The sequence below is a fragment of the Emydura macquarii genome, unplaced genomic scaffold, assembly GCF_026122565.2.
Source record: "Emydura macquarii macquarii isolate MOO-44397 ecotype Brisbane River unplaced genomic scaffold, CSIRO-AGI_Emac_v2 contig_2897, whole genome shotgun sequence".
NCBI classification, from domain to species: Eukaryota; Metazoa; Chordata; order Testudines; family Chelidae; genus Emydura; species Emydura macquarii.
This window is the reverse complement of record NW_027133034.1, coordinates 39,338,688-39,359,938: the sequence shown is the minus strand read 5'-3', so window position 1 is coordinate 39,359,938 and position 21,251 is coordinate 39,338,688. Positions and strand designations below refer to the sequence as shown.

General features: G+C 43.2%; 1 protein-coding gene across 1 annotated transcript in view; it reads left to right on the top strand.

The window, feature by feature from the left end:
• The window catches only part of ADGRV1 (adhesion G protein-coupled receptor V1), a 336,348-nt gene extending 315,348 nt beyond the window's left edge, over positions 1-21,000 (top strand). The window contains exons 89-91 of the mRNA XM_067568750.1: positions 6,881-7,072; positions 9,049-9,226; positions 19,347-21,000. Coding sequence (XP_067424851.1) covers positions 6,881-7,072; positions 9,049-9,226; positions 19,347-19,465 — 489 coding nt within the window. The 3' untranslated portion in view covers positions 19,466-21,000. The remainder of the gene's footprint in view (positions 1-6,880; positions 7,073-9,048; positions 9,227-19,346) is intronic.
• The last annotated feature ends 251 nt before the right edge of the window (positions 21,001-21,251 follow it).

Below are 21,251 nucleotides of genomic sequence, written 5' to 3'. Positions count from 1 at the left end.
TGGTCCAGCTGGTGTAAATGGGCCTGTCTCCAGGGACTTTTTCAGTGGGGCTGCACAGATTGACGCCAGCTGAGAATCAGTCCCTTTCTTGTAAATCTATAATACTAAAAGTACATCCATCCAAATACAAAACTATATTTGTGTAATGATGTAGTAACGCAGCTGATTGCTGTTCCATTAAAATAATGGACTAGGGTCTGCAGTTGAAGGGTGAGTTGTATTTTTGTGGCAGCTGATTAACATCCTAGAAAGGGATAGGGACCAGGATTTGCTAAGCTACCATGTTTTTAACTGGGAGTCCTGAACAGCTGCTTTACTTCTCAAGATACAAATCCAGATAGCCTGGTTTGAAATTCAGGCCTAAGGAGAGTTTTCAACCAGCATCACCTGTATCCAGTTCACCAGTGAGAAATAAGTGGAGGCTTTGAAATGTCAGGGCATATCTACTATGACTGGTGATATATATGATATATATGTCATATGGATTCCTTAAACAAATACGTATGTATGTGGTGTGAAATGTTACTTTCCATAAAAACAAGAGTTCACTTTAAAAGTCCAATTTAAAAGTATGGAAGGGAGCAGCCTTCTTGGCTCTATTTTTGTGGAAAAACAACATCAAAGAAGGGAGTTGTTGCTCATCTGCATTCTAGTCTGTTCTCTTACTTTACATGGTTATTAGCTGAGAGTTCTTCTTCAATCCCAACTGTAACAGAGCTCATAGCAGTAGCAGTCCAATGACATAGAACAGTGCAGAACCAAAGCTCTCGAGCTTAAACAAAACCATGACTTATGAGGAGAGGCTGAGGGAACTGGGCTTATTTAGTCTGCAGAAGAGAAGACTGAGGGGGGATTTGATAGTAGCCTTCAACTACCTGAAGGGAGGTTCCAAAAAGGATGGAGTTAGGCTGTTCTCAGTGGTGGCAGGTGATAGAACAAGGAGCAATGGTCTCAAGTTGCAGTGGGGGAAGTCTAGGTTAGATATTAGGAAAAACGTTTTCACTAGGAGAGTGGTGAAGCACTGGAATGGGTTACCTAGAGAGGTGGAGGAATCTCCATCCTTAGAGGTTTTTAAGGCCCGGCTTGACAGAGCCTTGACTGGGATGATTTAGCTGGGTTGGTCCTGTTTTGAGCAGGGGTTTGACTAGTTGATCTCCTGAGGTTCCTTTCAACCCTAATCTTCTATGATTCTATTTCTAAGTTCATGGACTGGAATGCTTCCCAAGGGACTATGCTGTCTCCGTGCCACCTGAGTATTTCTCAGGTAGCTGTATCTGTTGGATTTCTGGCTGTTTGTGCTGCTGGAGCAGTGCAAAGCACTGAGGTGGGGGTGATGGAGAAGGCTGTGAAGATCTGGCCCATGTTGCGCAAGTAGATTCACGAGACCTGACGGCCATTCTTCTATTGAATCATCTTAGTAACAAACATCCCATTTAATGTATGATGAGCATGCCCCAATACAACAAAAGAAACAGGTGCAGGCTGAGTTGAGTATCACACCCACTAATGTCCAGTGAATCACCATATGTGCAGAAGAAACGTGGTGGCAGTAGGCCACCTGACACTATGTGTCTTTCCTTTACTTCCATATTAATCTACTCCTCTGATGGTAGTAGTGCTGGTCTTCTCTGTCAAGTACCAGTAGCAGCACCAGCACTTCTGCCATCTAGTCCTCTCTTCTCCTCTGCCATGGCCACTGTCAGTATGAAAAAAGCAACACCAGACCAGTAGCACTAGTCTCATCATGTAATCTTTTCTTTCTAAGTTCAAGTAGTTTCAGCCTCACCCCCACACATCACAGAACTAACTTGTGAGATATGGGCATGAATTTCTGAAGTTTGTGCAATAGTGGAGGTCACCGGCTCTAGGCAACACTTGATTTTTTGCACACAAGATGCAGAATGGTCTCGAGAACAGTGTGGCCAGCTTTGTATTTATCAGAATTTTTCAAACTTCTGATAGAGATGGCATTAGCTGCATAGCTGCCACCAGAGCAGCATCAATACCCTTCCTTATCTGTGTCTATTTATCTTTGCTCTCCTGCTGGAGTGGTTGGCTGGCCTCGCTGAACTGCTGCTTTTGTTACTAGTTCACTTGCTACTTCCTTCCCATCATCCTGCAGGTCTGGTAGTACCATCAGCATAACTTTTCCATGTTCACTGTGGGCCTTCTCGGCAAAGAGTGCATCCTCACGTATCCCTAAACATATTGGATTGAAAGTATGCAAGAAATTCTAGGTATCTGGCTAGGTGAGTAGCTGGCTTCTGGAAGTTGACTTCATTGTCACTGAGAATGATACCAGCTTGGTCAAAGCAATTAATGACAAACATGATAGCAAAATCCATTGCTTTGCTACCCCCTTATTTACATAGTCATTGAGGAACGCTTTTCAGAAAGGGCCGTAACACTGTGAAAGATACCATTGCCACAGCACACACTGGTGTGTGCACTTTTTAAATGCTCTTTCAAAGCAAATTGCTAGTTACTAATATTTGCCTTCTAGCTAAAATAGACATAGGTCAATGTACTCTGATACAGCGCATGTCAGTCTTCGCAGCTGTGCAGAACCACTTGATTGCACAAAAGCAAAGCGAGTACACTTAGAGTTTGCAACAGTCAATAAGTGTAGTGGGGGTAATGCTTGAGATCCCTTTGAATACAGTATACATAACCAAAGTGAGAACAAACAGCATCACTGTGCCAACTCAACTGTGTAGTGCAGATACTCCAGACTTATTTGGGTCAGTTGGGAGAGTGAGTCAAAGAAGGATCCATCTTTTTTGAGTTGGCAATAATCTTCTATCTATGCAAACAGAACTAAAAGTTAATGGTAGCTTAGGTATTATGGATCATGGATTGATTACATTTATCACGTGCAGGCAGAATAAAGTCCAGATCAGTAAAATATATTCTTGGTGCTTTAATAGAGCCAGTTTCACAAAGATGAAAACAATTATGAGCCATGTCAACTGGAAGATGGAATTCCATCAGAAAATTTTGAATGATAACTGGGAATCATTTAAGAACACCTTGCTAGATGCCCCAAAAGCCACAATTCCATAGTTAAGGAAGAAGTCAAGGCTGGTTCAAAAAACAACCTGGTTTAAAGGGGAAGTGAAGCAGTTGTAAAAATAAAATAAAATAAAATAAAAAATACAACAAATGGTAGAAAGGAGAAGTTGATAGCCATGAATATAAATTAGAATTTAGGAATTGTAGAAAATTGATAAGGGAAGCCAAGGGGCACAAAGAGAACTCTGTGGCCAGCAGAGGTGAGGACAATAAGAAGGAATTTTAAAAAGAATCCTAACAATGGTGTTGGTCCTTTGCTAGATGGAAATGGAAGAATTATCAATAATAATGCAAAAAAAACCCCACAAAGGTGTTCAATAAATATTTCTGTTCTGCATGTAGAGAAAAAAACAGATGATATAGTCTTATCATATGGTTATAACACTCTTTTCATTCCATTATTATCTCTTGAGGATGTTAACAGAAGCTACTAAAGTTGGACATTTTTAAATCAGAAAGTCCAGATAATTTGCCTATAAGAGTTTTAAAAGAGTTGGCCGAGAAGCGTGCTGTATCATTAACACTGATTTTCAGTAAGTCTTGGAGCACTGGGGAAGTTACAGACAACTGGAAGAAAGCTAATGTAGTGCCAATTTATAAAAAGGGTGAACGGGATGACCTGGGTAATTATAGGCCTGTCAGACTGACATCAGTCTTCAGCAAGATAAAGAACGAAAGAAGGGTAATGCAATTAATGCAAACCAACCCGGGTTTATGGAAAATAGATCCTGTTAAACTAAGTTGATTTTCTGATGAGATTACAAGTTTTGTTGATAAAGGTAATAGTGTTGACAAAATATATTAGACTTCTGAAAGGTGCTTGACAATAAGAACTGAGCTGGATGCTTGTGCTGACAAGGAGCAGCAAGCTGCCACATGCCACATAGATGACGGCAGTTTTAATCTCTTCAGTGGCTCCGTAGTTATGTCCCTGCTCTCTTTTGGAACTGGGCTGGAGGACTGCGTGCAGTGCTCTGTACACAAAACATCCATAGTGCTTTCTGTTGGTTGCAGTCTGTACTCTCACCTTAAACCCTTTAAAGTACCTCTACCCCTGCCCACCCCAGTGCACCAGCACTGCAGAGAGACAGCCAACCTCTGTTGCCAGCCTAAATTGGCATAGCTGTCTGTGGGAGGATCAGTACAATGTAAGGGGAGCTTCTGCTGGCATGGGGGTGTGCGTGGGAGAAAGATGATGTGACCAGGGATTCCTTGTGCCTCACTGATCCCAATTACTTTATCCAGTTACTTGAGGGATAGCAGTTGTTCTGAATTGACCTTCTCTTTCTTGTTGGAAGAGCACACTCCCTTTGGGGAGCGCAGGGAAAGCTTAGAACATTTCAGGCCAGATTCCATCCTGCTGGCAGAGGGAAGAGGGAAGTAAGTGCAAACAGCACCTTTCTGCACCTGCCTGCTCTAGTATGTTTATGGAGATTCATTTGAGATGATTTACCTGAGGTTCGTACCACCACCTGTTCTCCCTTGACGTTTCTGTATAGGATTGCAGTTTTGGTTTCCACTGGGGTTCCATAGTTACCCTTCATAGGCCAACTCCGTCTGCTTTTGGTGCAGCGCTGACTGCCGATCCTCAGTGGTGCTTTGCATCATATCAGGTTTTCCTGGTAGAGGGTCCATTGCCAGGACATGTGGCAGGTTCTGGCAGAATTTGGCCCTCCACAGCAAAATCCTATATCCTTGCGATTCTATGGAAAGGAAGAAAGTGTGCAGTTTTGACACAAGTCATTTTCAACATGCAGATTCCTTTTGAAAAACACAAAGGGTACATAAAATGTATGTGCCACATTTATGAATGGGTTCTTAGAGACTGAACTCCTAGAGACTGTTTGAACTCTAGAGTGCAATGTTTTGACTATCAACCGTTCTTCTTAGAATTGCTTCAGCCATAATCACCGTTCGCACCTTTTTATGCTTTACAATTAACTTCTATTTAAAAGTGGTTTCAGTTGCTGATCCCATTAGGTCCAACCCATGTAAAAGTCCTTAGATTTGTTTTTAGAGTGGGAGGATGTTTTAGCTCCTTTTCAATATTTCCTTTGTTTAAAAGAAAGAGTTGGTACTATATGCTTTAATTTTTTAAATTACTGACTAACCTCACCACGTAATTTTCACAAGGCTCCTACCTACTGCCCAAGATGTTCACGAACGTCACTGAGAAACAAACACAAATCATCCGGTAAAAAAAGAAAAATCCTTTTTTATCAATGCAGTTCATTATTTAACATTTAACTTGTGTTGAAAAAAAAATCTGACACAAACATCGCAGTAGTTTTAGGAAGACATTTTTATGGAGTTTGGCAGATTGCAATTGAAAGGAGGTTTTATCTTCTATGTTAGGTAATCATTAGGCCTGGATTAACCAATATGCACAGGGTGCCCTTGCACAGGACCCGCATCTCAGGTTTGCCTGGCTGCCCCAGATGAATGAGTGAGTGAGTGGTGGTGTGACCTGGCTCATAGTACCACTTGGTTTTGCACCCACCGTCGATAGTATAAAGGGAGTGACTGGCCCACCCCAGCTGGGCTCAGATCCCGCCATCACCACTGCCGGCATCATCATGCCAGGCCTGAGACAAGACAAGAGCCCAGAAGTAGAAGCAGGGCTGGAGATACTACTCCCACTGGCATCAGGGAGCTCAGGAAAAGGTTGGACCATGAGCAGGCCCCTTGGCTCCAAGCAGAGCATGGTCCCCCCAGTTCTCATGGGGAGGGGCAGCCACCCCACAGGTTTGGGTCATCTCTGTCTAGTTTAAGGAAGGTAGGGCCCCCCCCAATTTCCATAGTTGACAAGGCCCCGAAAGCCTTTAATTTGACCCTGATAATCATAAGGGTCTCTTCTGGCCAAATCTATGAATCTGTGACTCTGATAAATTGTGGTTTCAGCCAGTCTGTCATGAAGGTGGGCGTACATGCAAAACTGGGTGTTCCCAGTCTCGTTTCATATTCAAATTTGCAAATGTTAGAAATTCCTGAGAAGAAGAAGCTAGGTGGAAGCTCGTTTGCTATTTATAATCTCAATTACAAGTTTCATGCCTGTAGGGTACCTTTCAAATGACTTGTCCTATTTAGTTTTTTCATAACTCCTGAGCACAGAGGGAGTCATTAAAACAGTGCAAATTCAATACCAAGAAGCCTTCCTGATTTCCCCTTTCTGCAGTTCTGAGTTAACTCCTTCTTTATTTAAGAAAGTGTTCCCTCCACCCTGTAGTCATATAATTTAACAATCAAACGCAAAAGAGTCAGATTTCATTCCCAAAAGTTAAATGATATGATTTCTGTGCAGACAAAAGACAGTTTTAACACTTTTTGTTGACTCAACCTAAAGGTCAAAATTAGTAAGTTTTAAAGAAGAGCCACAGAGACATACAGAAGGGTTGTTGTAAAAATCGTAAATGAAAGTCACTGTTGAATTAGTGGGTAGCATGGAGAATTTATTTTAAAACTGCAGCTTGATATCAATGATGGCAGCAATGCAGTTTGCAAGAGATTGATGTTGGGGCAGGAATGTAAGGAGCCAGTAGTTCAATAAGAGAACAAAAAATACTGGCTGGCAGAATAAAATAGGTGGTGATCAGTTGCCAACTTCTATTGTAAAGCAGTCTCCAAACCTGTTTTCTCACTGTTTTCCTTTTCTTCTTATCCAGTGTATCACATCCCAATCATATGAACCCTTGGCTGTTGGAGTGATAGGCGGCATCTGCTCGGCATGTAGAATCTTGTCATGACTCTGTGTTCCCAATCCAGGATTGCTTCATTTCACTATGCTCTTTTCCCTTTCTTTTTTTTCCAGGGGCTTTATGTCTTTGTGGTGTATTTTATCCTACACAATCAGCTTTGTTGCCCCGTGAAAGCAAGTTACACCGTAGATATGAATGGACATACAAGCCCCAGCTCTGCCTTTTTCACACATGGCAGTGGGATGCCCCCAGCAGGAGGAGAGATCAGCAAGTCTACTCAGAACCTGATCAGTGCTATGGAAGAGGTACCTGTATTCTACACCTCATAATCATTATCATACTTACTGGAAAGTGTCCAGTTGTGTAGCTAAATGGGGAAATAGTGACATACATAGGTTTGAGATGACCACCTGTGTATTCTCAGGGGTTTTTAATGTTTGTTTTTCAATACTTCATGTCTGAATTTGAGGGGGGGGACACATATATAATGGTAACATCAGATCTATGGATTCCCGCCCTCCCCCCCTTTTTTTTTTGTTAGCTTCATTATAGACCCATGGATTGCATATATGAAAAATAGAACTTTTCAGGTTTCTGTAATTCTGGGGTACATCCTGGTCCCATTAAAGTAAATGGCAAAACTCCGATTGACTTTAACAGGGCCAGGTTTTCATCTCTGATCTTTACAATTGTCTCTGTCACATGTTGACCTATATAAAACAAAAACAATTCACACTCAAAATGAAAACATTTTTTAAAATTTGAGTGTTTCCCTTTGGGCAAATGAATGTCCATCATTTTTCCAGAAGCTCAGTAGAGCTGCCCTGAAATTTTTGAGACTTTACATCCCTTCTTTTTCCCAAACCTCAATGAGTGCTCCCTTATTTGATAGTCCCTAAAGCTTAGAAAGATCCCATTTCAAATCTTTGCATTTCTGATAACATCTCTGCTGCACCCTGACCACTGCCAGATTCTCATTTTGCATACTCTAGCACTGTAAAGTCGCTTTTGCCTCCCAGACCACATGTGTTTTGAATAGAGTTGGTCAAAAAGTTTCTGACTGAACAGCTTTCTGTCCAAACAATGCTGATTGAAGGAATCAGAATGTTCTGTAGGAACACATCAATTCTGCAAAACTTTTGACAAAAGAAACCAGAAAGTCTGATTTCCTGCCAGCCTATTCCCCAGCTCACCAGGTAGCCAATCTGCTGGTGGATAGACTCCTCTGTGGGCTTCCAGACTACCTGGGTCCCTAGGCTCTTGGCTCCTCAGCTGGTCGGATCACCAGACTGCCCAGCTCCCCACCTAGTGGACTCCCAAGATTTCCTGGATCCCTGGCACTCAAGCTACTCAACTGGTGAGCTGCCAGGCTCCCTAGGCTGCTCAGGTGCACAAGTGGCAGGCTGCCTGCCTCCTTGAGTTACCTGGCTACCCCCCTGATAGACTGCCAGGTTCCCAAGAAGTCAGGGGAGCAAGCAAGCAAAATTCCAGTTTGATTCTCTGAAAACAGATTTGTTCAGAATTGAATTCCTATGAAATATTTCAATATTTTGACTTTTTGTCCTGATTTGGTATTTTATTTTATTTTTTTTCAAAAACTCATAATTTTTTGTGGGACAGAAATTCTGTTTTCTGGCCAGCTCAGATTTTGAATTAAGTGGCAGATGGGATGTAGCTACCAGGCTGTGCCCCAGCATTTTCAAAGGCACATAATATCGTGAAGATGAATTATTTAAATAAATAAATAAATAAGATTGTCATGGGATGGGTAGGAATAATTGGCGTGTCAATTAAGAGTCATGTGAAGTGGAAAGAAAGAAGGCCTTAGATGATGGGGAGAGGAAAGACAGGGTCTTTTGGAGGGTCTCAGGAGAGTGGGAAAGGCAACCATGTTGACATTCAAAGAAAGAACAAGCAGGGAGATTTTGAATAGAATTTTAGAATACTTCAGTTTGAGCTTCTCTGTACCTGAGGAGAATGTTCAGAAAGAGGGAAAAGTTGGATAACATTTTTAAACCAACTAGTCCGTCCCCAGTGAACACTTAGCCAAATTACTTGTAATCAATTACAATCATTTTAAAAAGAAACACATTGAGCTAGACTGGAAGAGGTGCAAAAGAGCCTGTTGCGACACCCCTGATCCCTGTTGTAGTCATGGGTTCAAATCACTCACACTGTGGTGGCGTGGGGCCAGTTAAGAATCTAGACAAAGAGACAGAACTATTCATGTACTATAGCTTTGACAATAACTGCAGCTTTTAAACTTTTTAACTCCTTTAAGGTGCCAGCAGACTGGGAGAGGGCATCCTTGCGGCCAGCTAGTCAGGCCAGCGCTGCCTTTAAGCAGAGCCCACAGAATGGCAATGTGTTCAATGCTTCCAGAGGATTCAGTAACAGCTCATTGGTGGCTGATGAGGAATCACAAGAGTTTGATGACTTAATATTTGCTTTAAAAACTGGTGAGTGGCAGGTTTTTTTTCTCTTAGTTTCTAGCAGCCTGCATGCTATGCTTTGTCCTAATACAGTAGTTTCCCAGAGCAGATCCAGTTGCTGATAACACATTTTGATTGCCAGTGCAAATCTAGAACAAAAGTTTTGGTTTGGTGTGAAGTGTTATTCTATGAACTAAAAATAATGAGCATATTATCTGAAATAACAAAGGGAAATAGCCTACAAAAGCATATTTTAATAACATTAAGCTTGTGACGCAAACCTACAGAAGCTAGGAAGGTTGAAAGTTTAACATTTTTCCCAAGTACTTTAGAAGTAAAAGACTACACAGCAAAAATAAGAAGCTCCACAGCAGAGAGTCTAAGCCCAGGTCAAGTGACTTGGGCTTGCGCGGCTTGATGATGTGGCTAAAAATAGCAGTAGACGTTCATGCTTGGGCTGGAATCTGGGCTCTAAGACCCTCTCCCTTGATCAGGTTTCAGCCGTTTTATTAAGTATATTTATGCTCTTTTTCGACTCAGTCCAACTCCTATTAAACTCTATGGAGTGATTCCCATTAACTTCAATGTGAATTGGATTGATCCCTCAAAAGTTAAACTTGAAATAGTATTCTCTCATTTAAATTCCTAATATAAGGTGCAGTACTTATCAATATTGTGTGTGTTTGTTTATATAAATTTAGTGTGTACTCTATCATAAATAATTTTAAATATGAAAGAATACTCTTTAAAATATAACTCTGTATCTTGACTTCAAGTTGTTCACTATCTTTATTATACACATACGCAGAGTATGTGTACAGTAAATCTGAATGGCCTTGAACAGTTGCACATTTCCCATTTAATTAAAAAGTGTACTCTTCACTTCTGTCCTGTGTATATGAAACACCAACCATTTCCAAGTGTTCATATTGCTTTATGTGCTTGAAAAAGTCCTCCATGTTTAATTCAGTGGAGCTTCCAAGTGCATGACTTTTAAACAGCCAATGTTACAGTAAATGCACACAAATACACATTCTGTTGGTGCCATTTAATTTGTTCCCTTATAACACTATAGCAAACCAATTGATTTTTTTCATGGAGAATTGTAGGATGTTTCTAGAGGTTAAGCATAAAGCAGCCAAATTATTTTTTTATAGATTGTCACTAACTTTGCAATTTTCAATGGTATTTCTTTACACTGCTGAATATGTTTATTTCCACTGGACATTTTGCAACACATTTTTATTTTGTCATCTAGTCAACTGCTAACTACTGTGGTATCTGGTAAAGTTTTTACCAAGATTTTCAAAACTGAGTGCCATAATTTGGCATCTAAAAATTTCAAAAATGCTGAGTACGTGGCGGCTCCTGTTGGCATCAGGCATTTATTTTAAAAATTCCTGGCCTTTATTTTTTTGTTTTATATTTATTTTTTCCTTCCAAATGCTTTTAAGAGAATCTTATGGGAAACTGGATGACATAGAAGATTGGTAATAAGATATGGAGACTTTCATCATTTTGGGTTAGATGTTGCACACGCTCACCACCAATGATAGTGCTTATTGTCTTGTGCAGCTCCATTGATGTCAGTGGGGCCATTCACAGCAATAACTGCAATGTTTGGTGGTAAAAGGTGTGCAGAAATGGGCCTTAAAAAACAAGGTTACTTACCAGTAATTGTTGTTCTTCGAGATGTGTTGCTCATATCCATTCCAATATAGGTGAGTGCGCGCCCGTGCACTGGTTCCCAGACCTTTTTTGCCCCTAGCAAGCCCCGTATGGTCAGCTCAGGCGCCCCCTGGAGTACCGCGCTCATGCCGTGGTACAAAGGGCACCACCGACCCCGCGGGCCCCCAGTCCCTTCTTTCTGCCAACTCCGACAGTGGGGACGGAGGGCAGGTGTGGAATGGATATAAGCAACACATCTCGAAGAACAACAGTTACTGGTAAGTAACCCTGTTTTCTCTCTTTGAGTGATTGCTCATATCCATTCCAATATAGGTGATTAAATAGCCATACCTTGGAGGTGGGTAGGAGTCAGCATTGGGCTGCTCTCGTCAGTACTGCTCTGCCAAATCCTGCGTCCTCTCTCGCCTGCTGCACGATGGCGTAGTGGGAGGTGAAGGTGTGAACCGACGACCAGGTTGCTGCTCTGCAGATGTCCTGCAGGGGCACTCCTTTTAGGAAAGTCGCAGATGAGGCCTGGGCTTTAGCTGAGTGCACTGTCACAGCTCCTGGAAGTGGCACCTTCGCCTGCTCGTAGCAGGTCTTAATGCAGGCGGTGATCCAGGTGGAGATGCGCTGAGTGGAGAGAGGTGAGCCTTTCATCCGGTCCACCACTGCCATGAACAGGTGCGTTGACTTCCGGAATGGCCTGGTCCACTCTATGTAGAAGGCCAGGGCTCGTCTGATGTCCAGCGAGTGCCATCTCCGCTCCTCCTCCGAACCGTGCGGTTTAGGAAAGAACACGGGGAGGAAGATATCCTGGTTATAATGAAACTGGGACACCACCTTAGGCAGGAAGGCTGGGTGGGGTCTCAGTTGCACCTTGTCTTTGTAGAAGACGGTATAGGGGGGCTCCGAGGTCAAAGCTCGTATCTCGGAGACCCTCCTAGCCGATGTAATGGCCACCAGGAAGGCTACCTTCCATGAGAGGACGAGCAGCAGGCATGTAGCCATGGGCTCGAAGGGGGGTCCTGTCAACGTGGCAAGGACCAGGTTCAAATTCCAGGGAGGCACCGGGTCACGGAACTGGGAATACAGCCTTTCCACCCCTTTGAGGAACCTGAGAGACATCAGGTGTGAGAACAGTGACCTCCTCTCCAACGGCTGGTGGAAGGCCAAGATGGCCGCCAGGTGCACCCTCAGGGAGGCCAGGGCCAAGCCCTGCAGCTTCAGGTGGAGCAGGTACTCCAATATCACCTGTATGGGCGAACGGCTCAGTTGGATGCCCCGGAACTCCGCCCAACAGGTAAAGCGCTTCCACTTTGCTCAGTACACCACCTGAGTGGAAGGTTTTCTGCTACCTAGCAGAACCTGTTGGACCTGCACCGAGCAGGCTCTCTCTCCCTCCATCAGCCACAGAATCTCCACACTGTCAGGTGGAGGAAGTCCAGGTCTGGGTGCAGCATGCGTCCCCGGTCCTGAGAGAGCAGGTCGTAGCGCCTCAGGAGTGGAATTGGCGTGGCAATGGACAGGTCCAGCATGATGCTGAACCAATGCTGTCTCGGCCATGCTGGGGCAACCAGAATGATGTCCACTTTGTCCCTCTTGATCTTCAAGAGAACTTTGGGCAGTAGTGGAATGGGGGTAAACGCATACATGAGGGTCCCCATCTAGTCTATAAGGAACGTGTCGGAAATGGAGCCCGGCTCGCGACCCCGGAGTGAGCAGAACCTCAGGCACTTCCTGTTCCAGGACGATGCGAACAGGTCCAGTTGGGGAACACACCACTTGTGGAAAATGGAAGTCACCACTTCCGGGTATAGAGACTAGTCGTGGCATTGTAGAAACGACCTGCTGAGGTGGTCCGCCTTGTTGTTCCTGACCCCCGGGAGGTGAGAGGCAGATAAGTGGAAGTCGTGCCTCACCGCAAGGTCCCAAAGTTGAATAGCCTCCTGGCAAAGAGCTGAGGAGTGTGCCCCTCTTGCCTGTTGATATAAAACATGGCCGCCATATTGTCCTTCAGGACTTGTACCATCCTGCCCCTCAGGACTCTGAGGAAGACCTTGCAGGCCAGGCGGACTGCCCTGAGCTCCCAAACATTGATGTGGAGAGCCTGCTTCTGCACCGACCAAAGCCCCTGGGTGCTGAGGTCTCTGCTGATGTGGGACCCCAACCCACATCTGAGGCATCCGTGATCAGAGTTATCGAGGGCGTGAGCTCTCTGAAGGGGACACCCCTCAATACCTCCCCTGGGTCCGTCCACCAATCCAGGGAGGACAGGACTTGAGTGGGGACAGCGACCACTCTGCTTAGTGAGTGCCTGGCTGGAGCGTATACCAAAGGCCAGCCAGCCCTGGAGGGGCCTGAGCTTGAGTCGGGCCAGCCTTACCACATATGTGCATGCCGCCATATGTCCCAACAGCTGAAGGCAGTGCCTGACTGTCATCGTGGGGGACCTGTGGAGATCTGTGATTATGGCGGTCATTGCCTCGAAGCAAGGCTGTGGAAGGAAGGCTCTTGCCTGGATGGCGTCTAAGGTGGCCCCGATGAATTCTATGCGCTGCACCGGGGTGAGCGTGGACTTCTGCTCGTTGATGAGCAGCCCCAGTCTGGTGCATGTCACGCAAGTGAGTGTCAGACTGTTCCTCATGTGGGCCCTGGACTTGCCCCGGATCAGCTAGTTGTCCAGGTAGGGGAAAATCTGGACCCCTCTGCGGTGGAGGTGGGCCGCCACCACCGCCATACATTTTGTAAAAACTCTTGGGGCGGACAAAAGGCCAAACGGTAGGGCTGCAAACTGGTAGTGGCAACCAGCTACCACAAACCGGAGGAACCTTCTGTGAAAGTAAGCGTCCTTTAGGTCGAGGGCAGCATACCAGTCCCCTGGATCGAGAGCAGGAATGATAGAGGCTAGAGAGACCATATGGAATTTTAGACGCCTGATGAACCTGTTTAGACGTCGGAAGTCCAGAATGGGCCTCAGGCCTCCCTTTGCCTTGGGGATTGGGAAATAATGGGAGTAGAACCCCTTTCCTCTTTCCTGAAGAGGAACCTCTTCCACCGCTCCGTGTAGGAGAAGAGAATTCACCTTCTGCATGAGGAGATGCTCGTGAGAAGGGTCCCTGAAGAGGGACGGGGAAGGGGGAGCTGAGGCATCTCCTTTGCTGCCCCCAGCGGTACCGGTGGCGCGGGGGAGTCCATGTGAGCAGCACCTTGCCGCATCTTCTTCGGCACCGCCGGCTGCTGAGTTGACTGTTCCGGTGCTGGTGGTGCACTGCGCACCGACGATATGCTCGGTGCCGCAAGGGAGCGAGACGGTTCCGAGTCTGGCCGGAGCGTGGACTCCATGAGGATCGCTTTGAGGCGTGCATCCCGCTCCTTCTGAGTGCGAGGCTTAAAAGCCCTGCAGATCTTACACTTTTCCCTCCGATGCTGCTCCCCGAGGCAACGGAGGCAGCGGTCATGAGGGTCGCTGGTAGGAAAAGCCTTGCCGCAGGCAGCGCAGGCTTTAAAACCCGCTGAGCTCGGCATGGCTCAACGTAAAGCCCCGAAGGGCAAACTTATTCTTAACTCTAACTATCTACTAACTACTACTTAAAAAACAACAAACTCTAATAACTAACACTAAACTACAGGGATTGCTACTTGCTTCGAAAGCAAGGGGCAGATGTTCCAGCTACCGTCAACGGGCAGAAAGAAGGAACTGGGGGCCCGCGGGGTCGGCAGCGCCCTATGTACCATAGCATGAGCGCGGTACTCCAAGGGGCGCCTGAACCAACACTATGGGGCTTGCTAGGGGCAAAAAAGTTCTGGGAACCAGTGCACGGGGTGTACACTCACCTATATTGGAATGGATATGAGCAATCACTAGGAGAGAGAACATCAGTTTCAATCTGAGAACAGCAGAGACCTAATGTGATGGCTGTTTATTAACCAACAGTAAGAATAGTTTGCCTTAGTTCAGCATTGCCAGTGACCTCAGGGGTTGTTCATCAGCCAGAAATTAGTGAACATAAGAAAACCCAGCTATGTCCCCTTTCCATCAGCGATGCTGCTTGTATTGGAAGGAATACTAGAGGAGCCGCTATAATGAATCTACATCACCCAAGGATTCCAGTACACTGGGGGAATCGCCCAGGGGCCAATTAAACTGGCTCCAATGCAGCTTTGTACCAGGGAAACAGAGAATTGGGTACAGTATCAAGTAGTTTACATAACTCCATGAGCTTCAGCTGTGTGCATGGGATTAAGAAAAGATTAATCCAGGAAAAATAAAACAAAAAAATGTACTGCCTGTTGATTTATGCTAAAACCTTGTTTGTTTCCTGCTAGTTATTAGGTTGCCTTAAATGGTTTCTTTTCTTTTCTTTTATAGCTTTCATATTAAATCAAAGGATTATGCTGCCACTGAATGAGGCTAATTATTTCCTAATTAGTTATTGCTAATTACATTAATTATCTAATAATACCCATTCATTTTGGGCTAGATCACATTTTGCCTCTGATTCCTTTTTCAGTGCTCAAGCTCATCTTGGTAGACAGCTTAATGAACCCCTCCCTCCCCTTTCAGACTGATTCACACCAATACATGAGATTAAAGTATAAAACCATTTTAAAGTGACTCTCATTTAAGTACAGCTACACTTCAGTCTTCCTGTCTAGAAAGCAGTAAGCCTCTGGATCTCCACGTTACGTTAAGGTGGAGTGTAGTAAAAGAGGGATGGGGTGAAGGAAAAATAGGTGGACGCTGGCCCCAAGCAGTGAATTATTCATAAACTTTGCTCCTTAAGCATAACTTTTAATGCCAGAACTGCATGCTCGTCTTACTCATTTCTCTGTTCCAGCCATATTTCCCCCAATCACAAACCCTCCCACCCCTGCCTTTCGTTGACATGTTACTGAAGTCACTTGCTCTGGGCCAGATGCACGTTCAACACATAAAAACTTCTAAAACAGGCTATGTGCCCATTGTTGCCCATTCCCTCCTCCCTTGCCATGATATGAATAAGCTGTTTGGAGAGGGGTGTGTTTGTAGGGGTCCTTCAGAGGCCAGAGGCAGACCATATTCCTTGGCTCGTAAGCACTACCACAATACACCTGAGATTATCAAGTGGAGACAGAACCAAGGTAGGCAGGTTTATGCCCCACATTTGCAAAGCTTAGTGCAGTTTTGTCTGCTGCCAGCCTGAATTTGGCCCTACTGCATTAAAAATTTTAAAAAAATCTCCAAAATCAAAAATAATTTGAAAAGTAAATCTGTTATTGAAATATAACATATAATGCCATATAAGCTTCCCACAATCATTTTATTGAGCATTGTATAGAACAGGTCAACATTTTCAAAAGTGTCAACTAATTTTGACTGTTATCATTTTGGGTGCTCAATTTGAGAGCTCAGTGTCTCAGGTTGGGAACTCAAAACTAGAAGACACTTTTGAAAATGTTGGCTGAAATGTTCAGTTGTTTAGTATTCCTGAAAGGTGCTGGATAACCTCCTGCAAGACAAAAGTCCTTTTTATCCACAGCTGTGGCACAGGCAGTGGCAATGTTAGCTTCCCCACCTTGCCTCACCAATGTATCTAATATTCAGGTCTGAAAGAAACACGTCAAAAGGTGAGAAAAGGGGGGAGAGAATGATCTCCCTGCCTACTCAGTTGGCTTCTCCTCTGTCACTGCCAACAGAGATGCTAATTGAAACAGCGGATGGGGGACATGGTTCCACTAGGACCAATGACTTATTTCCAGTAATCCTAACATTTGTCACTAGAGGTATGGATATCAATTGGTAAAATATTACTGTACCTGTCTTTATAGGCAGTCAATACCATCAAACAAAATATAAAGTGTGTGTGTATCTACCATCTAATTTTTGTATTTAATGTCTACTATTGCACGTTGACTATAAAAGTGTGATGGATGTAGAATATAGTGTATATGTGTAGCATATGAAAAAAAATACCCCTAGAAAATGTGTAAAACAGTTAAAAATAGCAAGTTGAAAATACACTCAACATTTTGCACAGACATTATAGTGAAAAAGCTTGATATGTGTGCAGGATGCTAGTTAAGATCAAATTTGGATCTTTCATAAGGACCAATTGAAGTATGTTGAGTGTTGGGATGAACTGAATAAATCTTTTGATCAGTAGATGTAACTGGAGGGGCCTTTCTGATTTTGCAAGATAAACTGTAACTCACCCATGCTGTCTGTCAAATGATTAAATTTAGTTCTGAGACAAGAAGTGCCCTAATCTGAGAACAAGCTGGCCCAATGAACTCTGAAAACCTTGTCTTGTAAACACTCCTAGCTTTACTAATCTGTAGATCAACTGTTTGGTAGTTTGGAATCCCGGTTACATTGAAACTCTAATTCCTAAATAGGATATATTCCTAAACATTTTGCCAGAACAGGGACTGTTATAAAGGGAATTAATCTACTTTAAACACAACAATACTGAGTCTCCTTCCTAAAAGGATACTGCATGCCCATATTCCATTTAAGAATGTAAATATTACAATATCAGATTAGTCCATGCAGTCCAGTATCCTGTCTCTGATAATGACCAGTGCCAGATGCTTCAAGGAACCCCCACAGTGGACAATTCTGGAATAGCATGCCTATAAGAGAAATTTCTTTCTAACATCATCAGTTAGTGGTTACCTCATGCCCTAAAGTATGAGGTTGTAAAATAATCCTCATTAACCATGTAAGTGTCTAATCCTTTTTGAAACCCATTCACCTTTTTATCTTAAAGATACCTCGTGGCAGTAAGCTCCACAGGATAATTGTGTTGGGCAAAAAAAAAAATTTTCATTTATCTATTTTACATGTATTGCCTTTCAAGTTCATTTAAAGCTATCTTGTTCTTGCATCCTATGAGGGTCAGCATGAGTGTCTGATTTACCTTCTCATTATACTGTATGTCTCCTTTCTAAACTAAACAGTCTCCATCTAAGAGAAGGAAAGAGTGCAAAAAGCAAGGAGAACAAGTTGTGCTTTTTCCAAGTTCATCATTAATCACATCTTTAAGCAGAGGAGTAGCCACACTGACTTCAATAGACCTACTCCTCAGTTTAAGAACTTTGCTAATTTAGAGTTTAAACTCCTCCACAGCTAGCCTTGTGGTATATCTTGCCCCACCAGACAGCTTTTTACACCTCCCTTGCTCTGACAGTGATCTCTCTCTCCTGAATGACACACCCAGAATGTTATACCTTCTTTCAGAAGTCACCCTGTCAGTTTGATTCCTTCTGAGTCCTTCTCCATATTCAAAATCACAGTCTGACTATCTCTTACAGCTGATATTTCCTACATTCAATGCTCCCTCTCCCCTCCACCCCTTCCAGTTTCCTATTTGGAAGTACATGGAGAAACTTTCTAAAGGGGAGAGCAGCTGGCGACCTAAAAAGATATGAGGCAGCTTCTAAAGCTTAAAAGGAAAACTATTGACCCCAGCTTTTCCATTCCTAAACAGTGTAAAGCCTAGGCTGTCAGCTAGGGAGAGAAGAGCAAGAAAGTCAGCTTTACAACTGATTTATATTTCTTAAAATATTTTTAGCCTGGAAAAATGGAAATGATGGCCTTCATGAGCATAACATTTTTAAGACCCAGTGAGCCAAATATCATTCCTGGTGTAACTCCTTTGCAATCAACGGAGTCACTGGATTTCGCACGGTCTGTGTAATTTTCCTTAGCCCTAGGTTATTTGTAACTGATTTCACTGGAAAAGTAATATCTGGTGTTAATCTGTTTTGGAATTACCACACTTAATTTCATTTATATACAGTTCTGAATAAATCTGAATCTCAAATCCCAAAAAGCTCAAACAAGAGCTGTGTATTTTTCTGCTTTATTTTACTCTTCTGTAGACCATAGCCTACAGTGTTATCTCACACTAGACAAAAGGCACAGTACATCAGCCAGTGCCGGTTGTAGATTTAAGCAAGCAGCTTAAGGAAGGATATTTAACTTGCTTCTTTGTTCATGTTGAAAGTGGAATCCTATTGAAACAGCTGAAATTATAATTTTAGCATCATGTGGTAGATTCCACCACTAGAAATGAATCCCCCAAGAAGAAACTCCTGGAAATATCAAACTCTGAGGGTCAAATTTTGAGCCCAGCCCTTAACCAGGCTTCCATTTACGCACTTGTGATGTCAGGGAAACAGAGAATGCCAGGTAGACATCTGAGTATCTGTTCACACCATCAAATCAGGTATTGAGACAGTTAAATGACCTACACTGCAGGCATAAACAATTGTAGGTGCAGAGATGTGTCCTCAGTTAAATAAGCCTACAGTCTGTGGGTGCAAAACTGTAGAACAAAACAGAAAAGCTGCTATACTTTTGTGGGGGAGGAGAAGAGTTGCTGTAATAAGAATAGAGAAGTAGGGCAGGTTTCCCTGTTTAACAGGATATGATGTCATCCTTGCTGTTTCAGTCTTCAGTCCTCACTGATTCTTTCTTGGCTTTGTGTTTCAGGTGCAGGCCTCAATGTCAGTGATAATGATTCCTGCCATGGCAGCCAGGATGGAGGCAGCATGGCTAACTCCCAGATTGTAGAACTTAGAAGAATACCCATAGCAGATACTCACCTTTAACACCACTGGTTTTTTAAAAAAATTAAAATCTCCGTATTTTTATATTTGTATTTCCTTTTGCACTAAAACACTACATGCAGCTGTGTAGTAGAATGCTGTGAGCTGTACTGTATGATTAACAAAGAATGGTAGGTTTTCTTTTTTGTATATTGGAAAATAAGTGACTGAGCATCAATAGATTCAATGGATGTTGGCCCAGATTTGTAGTATCCTTTAAGGGGATGCACATATTACATGAGGTGTAGATTATTTTTTTAATTAACCTGTATGTGTAACACCATTTAATAAACCCAGTAGAGTCTATTTGATATAAACAAATCTGTTACCATTTGTGCCTGATTGTTGTCCAAGTGAAAAATAATATTTCTGGAACTGGAAGTTGAGGCAGTCAGTTATAGTTGAGCAGGAGAGGGTTTTATTGACACAGTCCCTCCCTATAGAATGCTCTTTGGTTTTTGAGACCCAAGAACTGTGAATTATACAGAAACAACTAAAGACAAATGCTTGCTCCAGAGATCTTATGGTTTAAATTCTGACATGACACAACATATGAGGATCAGAAACAAACAGAAGGGAAGGAGAGATAGAAGACAGTAATAAGATCACTCAGTTACTCAATATATGCATATCTTGATGGTTCTGTTACACTGTTGATTGTTTTTTTAATTAACTTCTCATACAGCAGCAGAAAGTTTATAGGAGGGAATGAGTCGAGTTTTCTAATCATCTCTCTAGAGAAGGCTATATTCTAGATGGTTGAAGAGTTAAGAATTGCATCACAAGAGGGTCAGATAAGTGATCTAGAGTTACAAACCAGCACACAAAAAAGGGGGGGGTTTCTCCTCTGGACAAGACACACTGGAAGCGACTGAGAATTCAGAAGGGGAAGCTGAACAATCATATAAGAATAATTAACTGTGTGTTCCTGCCCAGAGAAGCTGAAAAAATATTGAAGAGGGAGTCTGAGATAGTTTTTTGCAGAACATTTTTGTTAAAATGGTGTATTGTGGAAGTACAGTAAATTCTAAACAAGCCTTTCATGCCCACATTAGGGACTTGCCTGAAGGCTTTAAACTGGGAAAGCTCTGAGCAACAAGCTCTCTTTTTTAAAAGAAACCTTTATTATGGGAACACTTATGGGAATTTTAATTTGAAATACTGCATTTTATAATTGCATTTTGCATTACTGGATGACATCAAAGCCCCTTGCCAGTCACTGTCATTAAGAGGGTTGTCTGGGATCCTTTACTGTAGTGCAGGGGTGACCAAACTTATTGAACCCCCTGAAACTGCCCTGCCGCCTGGGCAGAATCCTCTAGCCCCACCAGCCTGCTGCAGGACAGAAGCTCTGAGCTCCCCACCCCAGTCTGGTAGGTGGAGAATGGGGGGTGGGGAGGCACAGAGGGCTTTGCAAGCTGCACTTTAATTGTAAAAGAGCCACATGCAGCTCACGAACCCCAGTTTGGCCACCCCTGCTGTGCTGTAACTTTTATACTTTGTTCCTAATAAAAAAATAAATAAATTAGCTATTATAATTCTTGTCTGGTATATCCTGCTAATGTTAAGTTGTTGTTGCCAGCCTTCCATGCTGATCTCACATTTTCATACGCTATGAGCTTTCTGAACTTCTGCTTTCTGATCTTCTGCATGTTTGGTCTCAGTTTAGAAGGGAAATTGTTTGGATAAGTGTGAACACCATCACTTCAATCATTTTTGGAGCTATGTTTAGAGTGAAAAATATATACTTTTAATCACATTTTCGGATGTGGGAAATAGCCTTGGCTGA